Below are 18,171 nucleotides of genomic sequence, written 5' to 3'. Positions count from 1 at the left end.
CACAACATCTTTGTTTGTATGTGGTGCTGAGGATCGAACCCGGGCCGCATGCATGCCAGGCGAGCGCGCTACCACTTGAGCCACATCCCCAGCCCTATCCATGGTTATTAATAAACTTTATTGGAGAACTTATTTTCAACACAACAAAAAAAGTCTATTCTATAAACCCAATTATTATATTATTATACAACACTGAACTCTAACTCCTCTGAAGACAAACTAATGATGGTCTTGAAACTTCATTTTAAAAATACATGAAAAGTTATTTACCTTTTTGAAATGCGTAGCTGACTGCACTTTTCTAACAGGTTGCATAAGTGCATCACGTACAATGACGCTTATATCTGCTCCTGAGTAGCCATCGGTTTTCTTCCCAAGATCTCGGAAGTCAGCTTCCGTAAGGCTATTTTGAGTGGCACCCAAGTGTAGTTTAAACATTGCTGCTCGGGCATGGGCTTCCGGCAAAGGAATATAAATTCGTTTCTCAAATCTTAAAAAAAAAATAATATCAAGGATATTAAAACATATACTAATTTTAACTGAAAATTAGGGTTTTTTCAAGAAGAAACAGATATTTAACATTCTCAGTTATACCAACTGGAACAATGTGCCAGACTTAAACATGCATTTAGGTTAAATAAAGGACACATTAAAAAAAAAAAAAAAAAAAAAGTAAAAGTAAAATAGCTAGGAAACCAGTTTGGAATCTTTCTCATACAATTTTTGGGTAATTTTGGCCATAGTGTTTACATGCCTGGAATTCACTGATTTTGTATACTGGGGATTGAACACAGGGGCTCTTTACCGCTGAAGTATATTGCCAGTACTTTTTATTTTTGGGACAGGCTAAGTTTCTGAGGCTGGCGTTTAACTTGCAATCCTCCTGACTCAGCCTCTGGAACTGCTGGGATTATAGGTGTGTGCCACTGCACCAGGCTTATTATATGCCTGGAATTAATGACATAAAAAAATATATCCTACAGAATAATATTTCTAAAAAAATTGTTCTTTGATCTCTTTATCAAAGAATTAATGCATAATAAAACAGAGATAACAATAATTTTCTAAATTTAAAATAGTAAAATTAGTCAAAATCTTACAGAATAAACATATAACATGTCTGCTTTATTATAATGAGTACATTAAAAAATCTTATAAATAACAAATACTATGCTTTTATTAATAGTCATTTTGCATACTTAGAATTTCAGTATTTGGAGATAGGGAGAAAGTGATGAAGGACAACTTAATTGGTCTTTGTAGACTTTTCTCCTTTAGGTAACTCTCCATGGCTATGAGATTTTAAAAGTTTTTGTTACTTTTAGAGATGGGTTTGGAATCAAGCTATTTTTCAAAAGTACCTAACATATTTCCTTTCTTGGTACTGACTGATAATCTAGCATATTGGCAAATCAAAGCATGAATGGGATAAATGTGGCAAGGACTGAAGTGCTCTTTTTTTTTTTTTTTACCATGCACAATTAAATTCAAGGGAGTTATGAAGCAGTGAAAAGTGAAGTCTTCCTACCTTCCCTATAACTGAATTTTCATATTCAACTTAACAATTACTGACTTAATTTTTCTTTTACTAAAAAATCTACTTATGTTATTTGTACTTGTATAATAATCATTATATAAAGATTTTATATGAAGGATTTTCACTGAATGTCATACCTTCGTCGAATGGCAGAATCCAGAACCCAGGGTATATTTGTAGCTCCCAGAACCAAAATTCCATCATTGTCCACACCAACCCCTGTATTAAAATAGGTAATATTTTAAATAATTGGGTCATTATGGTGTTTTTAAAAAACTGTCTGTATGTTCTGTTAAGAAATGTAGTGATTCAGCACTGAAGTGCCTCATCTTGAGTCTCTCTGAAAAACCATCTATGCTCAATCAAATGCCATATTAGTATAATATAATGCAAATATTCCCAAGAATCAAACCTCCTAGATTACAGATGAATACTTAGTTCATCTATTCCTCCCATGATCCTTCTCCCTATCCCACTATGAATCAGCCTCCTTATATCAAAGAAAACATTCGGCCTTTGGTTTTTTGGGATTGGTTAACTTCACTTAGCATTATCTTTTCTAACTCCATCCATCTACCTGCAAATGCCATGATTTTATTCTCTTTTATTGCTGAGTAATATTCCATTGTGTACATATGCCACATTTTTTTTATCCATTCCTCTATTGAAGGGCCTCTAGGTTGGTTCCACAGTTTAGCTATTGTGAATTGTGCTGCTATAAACATTGATGTGGCTGGGTCCCTGTAGTTTGCTGTTTTTAGGTCCTTTGGGTATAGACTGAGGAGAGGGATATCTGGGTCAAATGGTGGTTCCATTCCCAATTTTCCAAGAAATCTCCATACTGTTTTCCATATTGGTCGCACCAATTTGCAGTCCCACCAGCAGTGTGTGAGTGTACCTTTTTCCCCATATCCTTGCCAATACTTATTGTTGTCTATATTCATAATAGCTGCCATTCTGATCGGAGTGAGATGAAATCTTAAGAGTAGTTTTGATTTGCACTTCTCTAAATGCTGGTGATGATGAACATTTTTTCATATGTTTGTTGTCTGATTGTATATCATCTTCTGAGAAGTGTCTCTTCAGGTCTTTGGCCCATTTATTGTTGGGTTATTCATTTTTTGGTGTTTAACTTTTTGAGTTCTTTATATACCCTAGAGATTAGTGCTCTATCTGATGTGTGAGGGGTAAAGATTTGCTCCCAAGATACAGGCTCTCTATTCACCTCACAGATTCTTTTTTTTTTTTTTTTTTAAGAGAGAGAGAGAGAGAGAGAGAGAGAGAGAGAGAGAGAATGAATATGAGAATTTTTAAAAAATATTTATTTTTAGTTTTTGGCGGACACAACATCTTTGTTCGTATGTGGTGCTAAGGATCGAACCCGGGCCGCACGCATGCCAGGCGAGCACGCTACCACTTGAGCCACATCCCCAGCCCCAGATTGTTTCTTCTGCTGAGAAGAAACTTTTTAGTTTGAGTCCATCTCATTTATTGATTCTTGATTTTAATTCTTGTGCCAAAGGAGTCTTATTAGGAAGTTAGGCCTAATCCCACATGATGGAGATTAGGGACTACTTTTTTTCTTCTATTAGACACAGGGTCTCTGCCAGACCTTAAACTATACTATAGAGTAATAGTAACAAAAACAGCATGGTATTGGCACCAAAACAGACTGGTAGACCAATAGTACTGAATAGAAGATAGAGAGACTAACCCACAAAATTACAATTATCTTATATTAGACAAAGATGCCAAAAACATGCATTGGAGAAAAGATAGCCTCTTCAACAAATGGTGCTGGGAAAACTGGAAATCCATATATAACAAAATAAAATTAAACACCTATCTCTCACCATGCACAAAACTCAAGGGCTGGGATTGTGGCTCAGTGGTAGAGCACTTGCCTAGCACGTGCGAGGCCCTGGGTTCAATCCTCAACACCACATAAATGGAACAAAGACTTAGTCATTTATATTCTTTCCAAAATATTTCCTTGACTGATATTGTTCCTGGTATAAGTGTATACATTATTATCTGCTATTTTAATTAATTGAGTCCTATAAGATAATTACAGCTGGTTAAAAATTATGTATGCATATGAAAACAATCAGAATGAAACATGGCATAATGAAAGAATTTTAGAAAGAAGAAATTCTACTTAAATTTATTGCCCACTGTTGTTCTAATAATGGTTATGTAATAGACAGAAGCTATTTTGAAAATCAGCATTACTACCTTGCATTTGAACCAGGAACTCAGTCTTAATTCTTCGTGCAGCTTCACTTTCATTTTCACTTCTTGAACCGCAGAGAGAGTCAATTTCATCAATGAAAATAATAGAAGGCTTGTTCTCTCTGGCAAGCTGGAATAAGTTCTTAACTAGTCTAAAAACAAAAATTTTCAGAATCTAAAAAACTAATATGAGACTAAAGCAAAGCAATATACCAATGCTACAAGAATGCAATAGCTAGATAATTCATTTTACAATTTTTACTAATGCACTTTTTCCGATAATTCTTAATTATGGAATGATGCATTATGGGACTAACTCTTTTTCTGTTGGATGGGGCACAGGGGATCCAACTCAGGGGTATTCAACCATTAAGCCACATCCCCAATCCTATTTTGTATTTTAATTAGAGATGGGGTCTCACTGAGTTGCTTAGTGCCTCGTTTTTGCTGTGGCTGGCACTAAACTTGCAATCCTCCTGACTCAGCCTCCCTAGTGTCTGGGATTACAGGCATGTGCCACCGTGCCCAGCTGACCACTACATTATGTTGCTTCTCTGAATATCTACTAATGATATAATTTTACAGATTGATATAGTAACTAAGAGGCAAAGAAAAAACTAAAAAAAACTTGATTTACTACTTACTTTTCACTTTCACCTAGCCACTTAGAAACAAGGTCAGAGGAAGATATTGAAAAAAATGTTGAGTTGTTTGCTTCTGTTGCTACAGCTTTGGCTAAATAGGATTTTCCTGTTCCAGGTGGGCCAAATAATAGGATTCCTCTCCAAGGGGTCCTTTTGCCTAAAATTTGATTAGAAAAATAATGTGAGAATTCCAAGACCGTTACTCAGTTACTATAGACAATACTCATACTGAAGAATGATGTGAAAAGGTTTTCACTCTAAACTTGTAAGCATAAAAAGGTATTTTAAAATAAATCAATCTGACGTAAGTGTGTCCTAAATGCATTTGCTTTTTCTAGAGACTACTTTGTCAAAAGTGTATTTACACTAATATAAACCTAGTAAGAATGTCATTTGATTGCTCATTCATTTGACCAATATGTACTGAAAATCAGCATGTGCAAGATAGAAGGATCTCTACCTATGCAGGCTTCAAGTCTAGTGGGGAAAAGAGTCCAGCTAGAGGTCATTTTCTGACTATCTGCTGTGTGCACTGCTCAGCACCTAGATATTGCAGGAAACTGCATCCATAAAGGAAGGGCAGCTGGAAAGAATTTTTTAAAAGTATGTATGACCTTTGGAGGAATGAACCTAACAGTTTAGATGATTTCAAAGTTTTGCTGAACTTCTGAATCCATAGGGAAGGGAAGGTAGATATTATAACTGGTGGTTGGAGAATGATATGGAAGCTCTAATTTTAAATCTAGTTTCATTACAATGTAACAAGGGAACAAATCAATCTTTGTGCCTCAATTTTGCTAATAAGAAATTACAATGCTGCCTAAAGTAAACCAAGCTGTTATAGCTGGCAATAAAATATCAAATACACATTAAAATACTACTAGGTATACAAACGTGGATGGACACACAGTGTCTACCAGAATGATGTGTAGATCACTAACAAAATGTAAACATTATTTGGGAGGATGAGGTGGAAGAATAACAAGTTCAAGGCCAGCCTTGACAACTCAGTGACACCCTTTCTCTAAATAAAAAAAAAAAAAAACCTATAGGACTAGGGATATAGCACAGCAGTAAGATACCCCTGGGTTCAATCTCAGCATTAAAAACAAAACCCCCTACATATTATTATCTTTGTTGTTATAAAAAACTTAGTTTTTACTTGAATTCTATTTTCCTTTTTTTTTTTTTTTTTTTGGTGGTTCTGGGAATAAACCCAGGGGTGCTTTATCATTGAGCTACATCCTCAGTCCTTTTTATTTATTTTGAGACAGGGTCTCACTGAATTATGGAGGCTGGTCTCAAACTTGTGATCTTCCTGCCTCAGACTCCTGAGTTGCTGGAGTTATAGACATGTGCCACCATGCCAGGTTTCCTCTTTTCAATATAAGAAAATCAGTCAAGTATTCCCTGACAAGAGCACAAATACCACTGATATCAGATGAAATACTGCACAGTGGTATACAAATACTTTTTAAATATAATTATCTTTTTAACGTGTTAGATACTTTTTTTCATTTATAGTAGACAGAAACGTCCTTAACTTCCCTCAGCAAAAGTAAGGTGATTTAAAGTTCAAATACAGACAAAGCAGTCTATACTGTTAAAAGTCAAGAGAGACTGCTGACCTCTGGAGAGGACAGAAGCAGAGGGCAAACACTGAGCTACCGACAATATAACATTTCTCATGCTGGGAATGAGTACATAGGCATACTAACTTTGTGATAATTAAAGAAGCCGAACACTTACGGGTTCCTGCATGTCTCTCTGTATTTATGCCATACTTTAATAAAAAGCTTGTTCTAAAAAGTGAGCAATTTAAAAAAAATATTTTAAAAATAATAATGATACACATACATGGAAAAATTCATGAAGATGATACACAAATGACTCACGTTTGGGCAACACTGGCAAAGTAACATAACAGAAAATGACTTCAACCACATTTTTGTACCTTTATAGCACTATGTTGCCAACTTATACTGTGTGTCTCGTGTTCCTGAAGTTAGGCTGTAAGGTGCACCCCGAAGCTAGGTGGACAACGCGAGGCCCACAGGTGCTTTGCTTTCTTCATCACTGCTCTATGCGACTTCACTGTCTGGACCTGTTCAGTTTGAGGCCAACATCACAGATTTGCTTTCTATATAAACCAGCTTGTTTTCAAAAGGAAACACCTCTGCTAGACGTTGGACTGTGGGTGTAGCCATATCATAGACACAGGTCATCAGTCACAAAAGGGATGATCTGAAGGCAAGGTTAGCACAGACAGGGCACTGACTGCCTGAGCCAGAGCTTGAGTTTTCTCCAGATGGTGGCTCAGCAACACTCTGATAATGAACTGTCCCTTTGTCCCTAGAGGATATGTACTTCACCTGAAGCTGTGAAGTTAATTCTTCACTTTTTAAGAAATGGAAATACTCTTTAAAAACTAAAGCATGACTACTGCAAAAAATTCAGATGAAAGACAAAACAAAATGTAAAAATCATCTATAATTTTACCTCATTAGCAAACATAAAGTCAACCACTTCTTAGCATACCCATTTATTTAATAAACAAGGAACCATACTATATGCATTTTATAACTTGGTTTTTGATCTTATAGATGTAGACATCCTTCAATTAATTATAGTACACATTTAAATTTATTAACAGATATACACTATATTTTAGTGAATTGTACTCCACTGAATGTTAGTAATTTGCCTTTTGCCCTATTGATTGATATATAGGTTGTTCTGCTTAAGCATAGTTACATACAAGAAATAAAACATCTTTGTGTATAGATGTATCACTGCCTTATAACTATCAGAATTTAAGATAAAAATTCATGATATGGTGACAAGAATTCACAATGTTTTTTATACCTTAGTCATTAATGCCTTCTTTTAAAAAAAATCGCCAGATAAAATTTAATTAAAAGTCATCTCACCTGTAAAAAGATGAGGAAATTTAATCGGCAATATCACAGCCTCTTTAAGTGCTTCTTTTGCTCCTTCAAGACCAGCAACATCACTCCATTTCACATTTGGTCGCTCTATAACAATGGCACCTACAAAATTATGTCATCTTTAAATTAATCTCATCAAAGCTGGAAAATAGCATGAAATAACGTTAAAAGAAATGCATTATATATCTGTCTGGAAAAGTTCTGTGTACTAAAAACTATAAAATCATATACTCAATGTCATAAACTAAAAAGAAAAAGATTTAAAATATTATTTCAGGGAAAAAGAAGAAAAAAGATTCAAAAAAATATTATACTATGAAATTTATCAGCAAACCATTAAATTAAAAGATGGGAAAAAAACTTCATCTATGAAAGAATGTCATGACTCTTTAAAAATGGAATGAAGAAGTAGTAACTGTTGGGAGTAGTCAGCAGGAGTAAGGAACCTGGGTAAGTGGCTAGATAACCTAGGGTAGGACACTTATCTACTTCTGCTTTCTTATTTGTTGAAATAATACTACCTGCCCAATTTAGGTTAGTGTAACCTAAAATTCTTAGGTTAGTGTAAGAATCAAGTGATAATGAATATTAAGAGTGTTTGGAAAAGCACCAAACACCACATAAAGTGGTTATAATATTTGACTACATTAATTCTGGAGCATCAAGTGTACTTGGTTCAATGGGGGTTGATCTACTATTTCTCGTGAACCAAAAGAGAAGTGATCTAATGTTCTCTTCAACCACAGAGAGAAAATAAACTTAATAACTTTAACTGAAGACAAACAGAAGGGAGAAGGAGGACAGAAAGGGATGGAATGGAAGCAGAAGTGGATGATGGAAAAGAGAATCTGTATCTTTATAGATCCACAGTACTTTCCTGAGATTTCACATGTGGCTTCTAAATAGACCTAGTTATAATTTTTGTAAATTAACAAAGTTACTTGAATAATTTTATTTGCTGAATGCAATATATTCAAAAGCCATAGCAACTGTTGCTGGAAGATTCCAAGAAGACCTTTTAATACAGTTTACTGGCAAAATTTTCTAGTTATCTTTCATCAAAAGCTTTTCCAATTTTCTAGTTTATAGAAATTGCTCAACTCTACACTTTTTACTAAGCAGCCTGTTCTAAGATGACATATAGTTGTTTTAAGTATAAGAAAACACTCACTTACACAATTTACTGGTTAGGGAATTAGTTTCATAAATCATTTCTGCTTGTTAGAAAATATTAACTATTATTCTAAGACCATTTGGCAACTTTCCTAATTATGAAAATCTTTGTCAGACTAAAATTAAATGAAATCATAAACACTTTTGCATATAAAGCTTCACTTTTTCTTTCATGCTCCACTAAGATTAGTAATTCCACAGAAGAAAATACTTACATCATATAATAAGATTTTGTTATACAAAAGCAAATTTACTTTATATATGTGAATCATCTAGCTAACTAAAATTTTGTGCAATTTTAATAATATGAAAAGCTTACTTTCACATTTAATTAATACCTTTGTCCTCAAAACTTAAAGATGACTTTAGAATGTTTACTGATGAAAACTTAAATACTAAGAGTTAATGGTTTGTAAAACTAAAAAGGGGGGGACTGGGGTTGTAGCTCAGCCTTGCATGTGTGAGACACTGGATTCAATCCTCAGTACCACATAAAAATAAATAAGCAAAATAAAGGTATTGTGTCCATCTGCAACTAAAAAAAACCTAAAAGGGGGAGGTGGGATTAATTGAAGAATATAAATAATTGAATGTACCTTATTACATAAATTTATCCAATCTTTGATTATATTATGCATACATCAAAACATTATTCAACCTCAAAAGTCACTAAATATCTAAGTTAGGTAACAAAAATCATAAGCCTATTTTTAATTCTGATAACCATATACTACACATAATGTCATAATTTAAAGCAGAAATACAAGATTTATTTCAGGAAAAAGAAGATGATTCAGAAAAAGAATATTATAGTATAAAATCCCTTACCAAATCATTAAATTAAAATGTAGCAAAAACTTTATACATTATAAATGAAAGGCTGAGGCTCCTTTCTTATTTTATTTCATCCTGACATTCCAAATAAATTTCCTCATTCACATGTTTTAACCATTTGTATTTTTTTTCACATCTCTCATGCTTATAACTGTCAGAGAATTTACAGAAATATGTATTAAAAAGTGGTTACATCTTTTTAAATATTTTTTTAGTTGTAGATGGACACAATATCTTTATTTATTTTTTCGTAGTGCTGAGGATCAAACCCAGTGCCTCACATATGTGAGGCAGGCGCTCTACCACTGAGCTACAGCCCCAGCCAAAGGTTACATCTTTTTTAGATTTTCTCTTGTGAGGGGCAGGGGGCCAGGGAGTAGAGGGGAAACTAAACCAAAACCAATAAAGCAGACAGAAAAAACTGTCTTGCTTTACAACTGAAATAAGGTCACATGTCACAGAACACTGGACAACCTAATAAATGCTAACATGCAGTGTACACAGCACAGCTTCAGGCAGTGGGATGCACAGTGGATTCTCTCTCCATAAAGCTGTCCTCATCAACTGTTCTGCTTTCAAGGTACTATCCTAAGTGTTCTCCAACACATCTTGCTGGAATGTGTAAGACAGAAACATGGGCAAAATGGAGATTAGTACAGCAAGGCTAAAAGTCTGGTTAAGCTAGGTATATTCACTATTCAATAACCAAGGCTGAACCGGCATCATGAAAGTTATTCCCTGTCATTTATTCTATTTCAAAAGATTCAAACAAATACATACTACCAACAATTGGGCTTAAAATTAAATTTGAAAAAAACATTAACTAACATATCAAAGAACAATCACATTTTAGCAGTTTAGAAGGTGAACAATTAAATAGATGCCTTTTTACATACACAATGCTACCATTTATCAAGTCCCTAAATTTTGTCATATAAAATATTATGATGTATTTACGGTCATTTATTTTCCTTCCATGAAAAGAAAATATTATAAATTTCCATTTTAGAGATGGGGAACCCTGACTCAGAGGTTAGGAAACTTTCCCACAATTAGAGAGCTTTTAAGTGATCAAGTTTGAGGTGGAATTCAGATCTGAACCCACTCTCTCTCCATTATGCCACTGTACTTCACTACAGAATGGAATGAAATGGGCTTATATAGGTGTGGCATGTAAAACGGTTAAAAAAGAAATATACAGAGATACATGTAAATAGGATCAATGAAAAGCAGATGAGGAAGAGCAAGTAGGAAACACAAAATAAACCATCTTCAAATCAGTCAAAAAATGGCAATAAAAACCAATTGTAATCCCTAATTCTTTCTTTTTCTCTGACAATAGCAAAATTTTAAAGCCTACAGATTTTGTAGTGTGCTAATATTATAAATACTATCTTCTCTACAAGGGGGCAAATGAAAAAGAATAAGTTGATTGACAGCCTTTTAAAGGCAGATATAAAAACAAGCAATATTTTTACTCCATGGGGAAAAAAAAAAAAACTATATCAAACCACTGAGGGCAAACCATATAAAAAACATTTTAAACAAAGCCAACATGTGATAACTGGGAACACCGTTATCACATATTAAAGACAGTTATTCAATTCTTTATACCTTATAAATGACAGTTTAACCTCATTTAAATATAGAGGGAAAGGAAAAAAAAAACAATTAAAATACACAATTCACCATGAGTGTTTTCAAGAAGACAGTAAGTTTAATAATAAAATCTAAAGCAACCTTGAAGTTGATTCTGTAGTTTCTTTTTTTCAGGATCATCAGATTCTCCTTCCCCATCACTGTCATTCCTAATAAAAAGAATTTAATAATACATTCAAATGACCACTCACTTCCATCAAATAATGCAAAAATGAAGGAATAATAACCTGAAATATTTGCAACTTAAATGGCAAAATAAGACATTCACATTTAAAGTTATGTTTACTTTATTACTCTTAATATTATATTAAATAAGAGGCAGGTATATTATCAATTAAGAGGGAGGCATAAACAGGAAAGGAACAAAAAGACTACAATGAAGTCAAGAACTATCTCCAAATTTCCATGATATACTTATGTATGTATGAATTATAAATGCATGCTCCACACATTATTCCACAAAGAATTTAAGATATATTACAGAGAAGGAGTTGCAAATAACAATAAAACATCAGGACCAGGCAAAATATGACTTGGAACAAGAATTAGTTCTAGGGAGAAAAAACCCAGAATACTAATTATCTAAGGTACAAGATCTATGACCCTTAGTCTAAGAATTACAAAGAATGAGTGAGGTTTCTTGATGAAAATTAACTGAACCCAAAGAACAATGGGCAACTCAGCAGTTCACATATGGGAATTTAAAATGACTTTTTATCTTATTTTTTTGTACTGGGGATTGAAACCAGGGGTATTTAACTGCAGAACCACATCCCCAGCCCTTTTTATTTTTTTATTTTGAGACAGTGCCTTGATAATTTGCTAAGGCTGGCTTTGAACCTGTGACCCTCCTGTCAGCCTCCCGAGCTCCTGGGATTACAGGTGTACTCCACACCTGGTCTGGCAACTTAAATTATAGCAATTAGTATATGATAGAACACATTGCAACCTTCAAAAATAATGTTGAAGAAATAGTTTGTCAGAAAGATATTCCTGATACAATGTTGAGTGAAAAAGTCACAAAACAAAAAAACAGGGCATTATATATATATATTTCAATACTGGGGATTGAACCCAGGGGAATCTACCACTGCACTACATTCCCAACCCTTTTTATTATTTTATTTTAAGACAGGATCTTGCTCTGTTTCCAAGGTTTGTCTCAAACTTGCAATCCTCCTGCCTCGGCCTCCCAAGTAGTTGGTATTACAGGCATGTGCCACCACACTCACCTGGCATTATCACATTTTAAAAAATATCAAGGAAATGAAAATTCTGACAGGTTTTATGCCAAAATGGGATTGCCTTGGTTAGGTAGGGTTATGGGTGAGATAGGAATGATTCACGCAACTCTTACTTCAACCACCCTCATCATGCTTTCTACTGTAAAGGTTGTACTTATTTAAAAAAATGCCCTTTGTAGGCTCCCTTACAGGTAGGGTTCCACATGAGACCCAAGTTCCTCTAAGAAGGTGGAATTTGCTTCCATGGAGACCAAATCTTGAGACGGAAGCACTGGTTTTACTGAGGAAGTGCGGCAGAGGTCTTACTGTGTGCTTCCAAGCCTTGGCAGCACTTGGCAAGGAACTGGCAGCAGTGGGATCTGAACATGACGTATTTACATACACATGAATTTATAATTACATGTCCTCACATGGCATAATGAGCACCTCTCCTAGTGATATGGCATCTATGCTTTATTCTCAGACTCTCAGATTTCTATAAGGCAATGGCTAGCAACAAATCCCTTTTTGTTTAAATTAGACAAAGTGAGTCCTGCTGTTTATTATAGGATAAAAACTGGCATCCCTCAATAACCAGTACAGGAGAGATGATTACAGGGTCTTCAAACAACACTGGAAGAGCCTCAATAGACAGAGGAAGACAAAATATTTCTGTAGGCAAGAGAGTCTCAGTGAGAGTTGGAGGCTCTGGGCACTGAATTTTTTCCAGTATTTTAATTTCAAGTTGGAGTTCCTGCCTTACATTAATGCTCATTCATTAACGAAATACCAAGTAAAAATTCAATAATTCCCAAAATGAAATTATGATCTGAGTTTTGTTATGTTAATACTGTGGATGCAGAAGATAAAATATTCTCCGGTGTCATAGAAAATTCCTGCCCTGGTTCCCTAACCATGTCTTCAACGGAGAATATAAAACTTTAAACCTCCAATTTCCTGCTATGGAGTTTCTTATATCCTCATGTTCTTCAAAATGGTCTACATTAGAAGCCACAAAGTCTCTAAAGCACTGTTACTTTCATTCCTTGTAACTGCAGGGATTATCTAGGGACCCGTGCCACTACGAACATCAACTGTATGATATCCTCTAAAGCTCACCCAAATCTTGCTGCTTTCACCCCAACCAGTCCCAATCATCCCAGCAAAGAGCATTCTTCTCCTAAGAGTGTGTCACCTGGAACCACTTCTGGCACCAATCAGCAAAATAGTCAAAGAGGATCTGGTTAGAAGATGTTCCACCTGCTTAGCACAGAGCTAGGCATTCATATATTACATGTCAAATAAATAAATTCTGTCTCTGTAAGTGATGTATTTCCTATCTAGGAAGATATTCCAAAAATGGGTTTCAAAGTTTATAAATTATATAATTTATACATGGATTTTAATTTATAATTTTGTAATTTATAAAATGGGTTATAACTTATAATTAGTTTCAATTTTATAAATTATGTTATTGTTTGTTTTCACTATGACAAATTTAATAGAAATTTAAGCAAATACAATGCAAATTCACATCAAAAAACTTTGCCTAAGATATCCAAACAATTATCCATATTACTGAAGTTATCTTTCTTTTTATCCACATGGTCAAAGATTTAACTCACATGTCACTCCTACAACTTTAATGCTCAATATTTACATGATGGTCAGAGGGTATTCCAGGCCATTCCATGCCATTTTTACAAATTATTCCCCTATCACTAGCAAGTGGTCATGGAGAGTCACCTTAGGTGATGTATCATCCCTTAAACCAGGGGTCAGGAAACATTTGTCTCTGAAGGACCAAACAGTAAATATTCCAGGTTTTGCAACCACAGTCTCTATTGCAAAAACTCTACTCTGTTTTTACAGTATCAGAGCAGCCTTGGAGGACAACATGTAAAGCAACGGGTAAGGCTGTGTCCCAACAAAACTTTTACTGAAAGAAACAGGCAACAAAAGAAATGTATTTCATAGAGGAAAAGTTAAAAGACACAGTGGAATCCAACACTATGAAATACATACCCCTTCTCATCAGCTGGACTTGGATGTCCCTCTTTTACTGGCTTCTGTGGTTTTTTCTCCTTCTTCTTCAGATATTCCTTCAGTTTCTCTGCTCTATCAAGATATTCTGTACACTTTGCCCTAATACTCTGCTTGGCTTTATCACCCTGTGCTTCATCTGTTGAAGGGAATAAGATTTTCATTAGTATTCTGTGCAGAAATATTTTAAAACTCTTAAGACATATTCCTTTAAACAAAGGAATTCTACATTGGGGAGAGGGAAAAGATCACCTCTAACTCACTGTTAATCAATGATTATCAATTATTTTCTATTTTTCCCCCCAAAGGGTTGGAGACAAACAATGAATTTGATACAAAAAAGAACTGAGCAAGACAACAGGGATTTTAAGTTAAGAAATAAGAAATTATTTGATATTATATAGGTTACATTTTGAAAATAGTTAAAGCTGCTTGTCTCACACAAAACCAATCTAAGAAAAACAAGGTGAATGTAGAACAGCAGTTAGAGGTTGGGGGTATGTGGATAAAGGGGCTTAAATTTGATCAGTGCATACTGTTATGTGTGTATTAAAGAATCACAATGAACCCCATTAGAGGTGTAATTTATTCATGTTGGGCTAGGGATACAGCTCATTAGGTAGAGTGATTGCCTCACATGCACAAGGCACTGGGTTCAATCCCTAGCACCACCAAAAAAAAAGAATTTCATTCATGTTAATAAAAAGATAAACAGAAGTAAAGCAGTATTAGCCATTTCTATTAATGTCTATGTAAGTTTTATTTCAAAGAGTATACAAAGTGATGGAAATTTCATATATTATATGTACCAACAACATAGTAACTTTACTACATAATAGAATGTCAGGGCTATTTTCAAAAGTCTACTTCAGCAATACATGTGATACAAGGAATTGTCCCCATACAACTTGTGTACTATATTCTTAGTTTCACTTTAATTGGGCATAAGCCCTCTTGATTAAATGGGGAAGCTCAAAAGACAACCTTGATGCATACAACTACATTAGGTGTAAGATCCATAAGAGCAGTGTTTTTTTTTTTTTTTTAAGATCTTTTTTGATATGGACACAATATCTTTATTTATTTTCATGTGGTGCTGAGGATCAAATCCAGTGCCTCACATGTGCAAGGCAAGCGCTCTGCCACTGAGCTACAACCCCAGCCCCTGAGCAGTGGTTTTTATCCACTTTTCTCTCATCATTGTATCTCTTGTGCCCAGAAGAATGCTTGGCACATGATCAACGTGCAATATGAGGTTGTTAAATAAATGAATAAAATGTTTCCCAACCTTTTTTAAAAACAATTATTTCCAAGCATATGCTTACAGAGTAAGTTCAGAGTATATATAATTTGGGCATACTATAATTAAAATAAAAAGCTGTTTCCATTGAATATGGACATTTTAAGATGTCTGCATAAACAAAGTAAAAACTATGATAGCTGTTACTTTCGTTAGTTAAGTCTGAGTGCTTAATAGTTACTAGAAAGAAAGTGGAATTTGTTTGGGGGGGCAAATGCATGGTTCAAAATTTTCTGGTTTGTATTTCAATTTTTTAAATGAAATAGAGTAATTTTTTCCTTTGCATGTTTTTAAATAAAAAATAACTTTTAACTTACATTTAATTACATGGAGAAAATACTGTACAGCATGTTGATAAAGTTGAAGGGCTTCCTCATAATTCCCAGCTTTGTCTTCTTGTGATGCTTTGCTAGCAAGATCTATTGCTTTCTGTTTGAGATGAAAAATAATAACATCAAACATAAATATAAGTTTGAAGTTAATAATTTTGAAATGGGGCTGGGGATGTGGCTCAAGCGGTAGCGCGCTCGCCTGGCATGCGTGCGGCCCGGGTTCGATCCTCAGCACCACATACAAAACAAAGATGTTGTGTCAGCCGATAACTAAAAAAAATAAATATTAAAAAAAATTCTCTCTCTCTCTCCCTCTCTCTTAAAAAATAATAATAATAATTTTGAAATATTATTATTTTTGGTGGTGCCAAAATACCAGGGCCTTTCATATGCTAGGCAAGCAATCTACTACTTAGTTACATCTCTGCCTAATTTTTTAAATTTATTAATTAATTAATTTATTTGTTGTTTTTAGATAGTCATGACAGTAGAGTTATTTTGACATTTATACATATATGGGGTACAACACATTACAGTTTTGATCCCATTGTGGTTGAATATGATATAGAGTTACACTGAATGTATATTCATATATGAGTATAGGAAAGTTATGTCCGATTCATTCTGTCTTTCCTATTCCTGTCCCCTCTCCCTTCCTTTCATGTCCTTGTTATGGGTTAGCACCCACATGAGAACATTTGATCTTTGTTTTTTGGGGATTTACTTATTTCGCTTAGCACGACATTCTCTAGTTGTATCCACTTACTGGTAAATGCCATAATTTCATTCTTCTTTGAGTAATATTTCATTGTGTATATGTGCCACATTTTATTTATCCATTCATCTGCTGAAGGGCACCTATGTTGGTTCACGGTTCACAGTTCACAGTTTGGCTATTGTGAACTGAGTTGCTATAAACATTAATGTGGCTGCCTCACTATAGTATGCTGATTTGGGTATACGCTGGGGAGTGGGATAACTGCAGCACACAGTGGTTCCATTCCAAGTTTTCTGAGGAATTGCCATACTGCTTTCCAAAGTGGTGGCACCTATTTGCAGTCCCACCAGCAACGTATGCATGAACCTTTTTCCCTGTTATGTGTGTATTAAAGTATCACAATGAACCCCATTAGAGGTTCATTGCCAACATTTATTGTTGCTTGTATTCTTGATAATTGCCATTCTGACTGGAGTGAAATGGAATCTCAGTATAGTTTTAATTTGCATTTCTCTAATTTTGAACATTTTTTCATATATTTTTTGACCATTTGTATTTCTTCTTCTGTGAAGTGTCTGGTTCAGTTTCTTATCCCATTTACTGAATGCATTATTTGTTTTTTTGGTGTTAAAGTTCTTTGAGTTCTTTATATATCCTAGAGACGAGTGCTCTATCTGAGGTGCAAGTGGTAAAGATTTTCTCCCATTCTATAGGCTCTCTGTACATATTCTTTTTTTTTTTTAATCTTATTTTTTAATTGTAGTTGGACACAATATCTTTATTCATTTATTTTTAGTGGTATTGAGAATTGAACCCAGGGTCTTGCACGTGTGAGGTGAGCGCTCTACTGCTGAGTCACAACACCAGCCCTCTCTGTACATATTCTTGATTGTTTCCTTTGCTTTTCAGTTTGATGCCATCCCATTTACTGATTCTTGATTTTAATTCTTGCACTTTAGGAGTCTTATTGAGGAAATCTGTTCCTGAGCCAATATGATAGAGTTGGGCCTACTTTTTCTTCTAGAAGGTGCAGAGTCTGACTAAGTCTTTGATTCACTTTGAGTTTTGTGCAGGGTGAGTTCCAGGGCTTTAATTTCAATCTACTATATATGGATTTCCAGTATTCCTAGCATCGTTTGTTGAAAAGGCTATCTTTTCTCCAATGTATGTTTATAGTGCCTTTGTCTAGTTATGAGATAACTGTATTTATGTGGATAGCCTGTGTGTCTTCTATTCTGTTCTGAGTCTTCTATTTTTGTGCCAATACCATGCCGTTTTTGTTACTATAGCTCTGCAGTATAATTTAAAGTCTGGTATTATGATGCCTTCTGCATTACTTTTCTTGTTAAGGATTGCTTTGGCAATTCTGGGCATCTTATTTTTCCAAATAAACTTCATGACTGCTTTTTCTATTTCTAAAAAATCTCTTTAAGGAAATTCTTAAAAATTAAGTGCCACCATTTAGAGCATACAGAAACAGTAGAAATTTAATTGGCTAAAACTCCGTCAGAAGTAACTGTGCAATGAA

General features: G+C 34.5%; 1 protein-coding gene across 2 annotated transcripts in view; it reads right to left on the bottom strand.

Annotated features, from left to right (window-relative positions):
* The window catches only part of Vps4b (vacuolar protein sorting 4 homolog B), a 32,277-nt gene that overhangs the window by 6,474 nt on the left and 7,632 nt on the right, over window positions 1-18,171 (bottom strand). For both annotated transcript variants that reach the window (XM_076836592.1, XM_076836591.1), the window contains exons 2-9: window positions 15,911-16,022; window positions 14,276-14,432; window positions 11,109-11,176; window positions 7,344-7,463; window positions 4,414-4,570; window positions 3,773-3,921; window positions 1,675-1,756; window positions 271-490 (exon numbers count right to left, since the gene is read on the bottom strand). In XM_076836592.1, coding sequence (XP_076692707.1) covers window positions 271-490; window positions 1,675-1,756; window positions 3,773-3,921; window positions 4,414-4,570; window positions 7,344-7,463; window positions 11,109-11,176; window positions 14,276-14,432; window positions 15,911-16,022 — 1,065 coding nt within the window. The remainder of the gene's footprint in view (window positions 1-270; window positions 491-1,674; window positions 1,757-3,772; window positions 3,922-4,413; window positions 4,571-7,343; window positions 7,464-11,108; window positions 11,177-14,275; window positions 14,433-15,910; window positions 16,023-18,171) is intronic.

The sequence above is a fragment of the Callospermophilus lateralis genome, chromosome 17 (assembly GCF_048772815.1).
Source record: "Callospermophilus lateralis isolate mCalLat2 chromosome 17, mCalLat2.hap1, whole genome shotgun sequence".
In the NCBI taxonomy this organism is placed as follows: domain Eukaryota; kingdom Metazoa; phylum Chordata; class Mammalia; order Rodentia; family Sciuridae; genus Callospermophilus; species Callospermophilus lateralis.
Note: the sequence above shows the minus strand (reverse complement) of the source record. Positions and strands in the feature narration are given on the sequence as shown.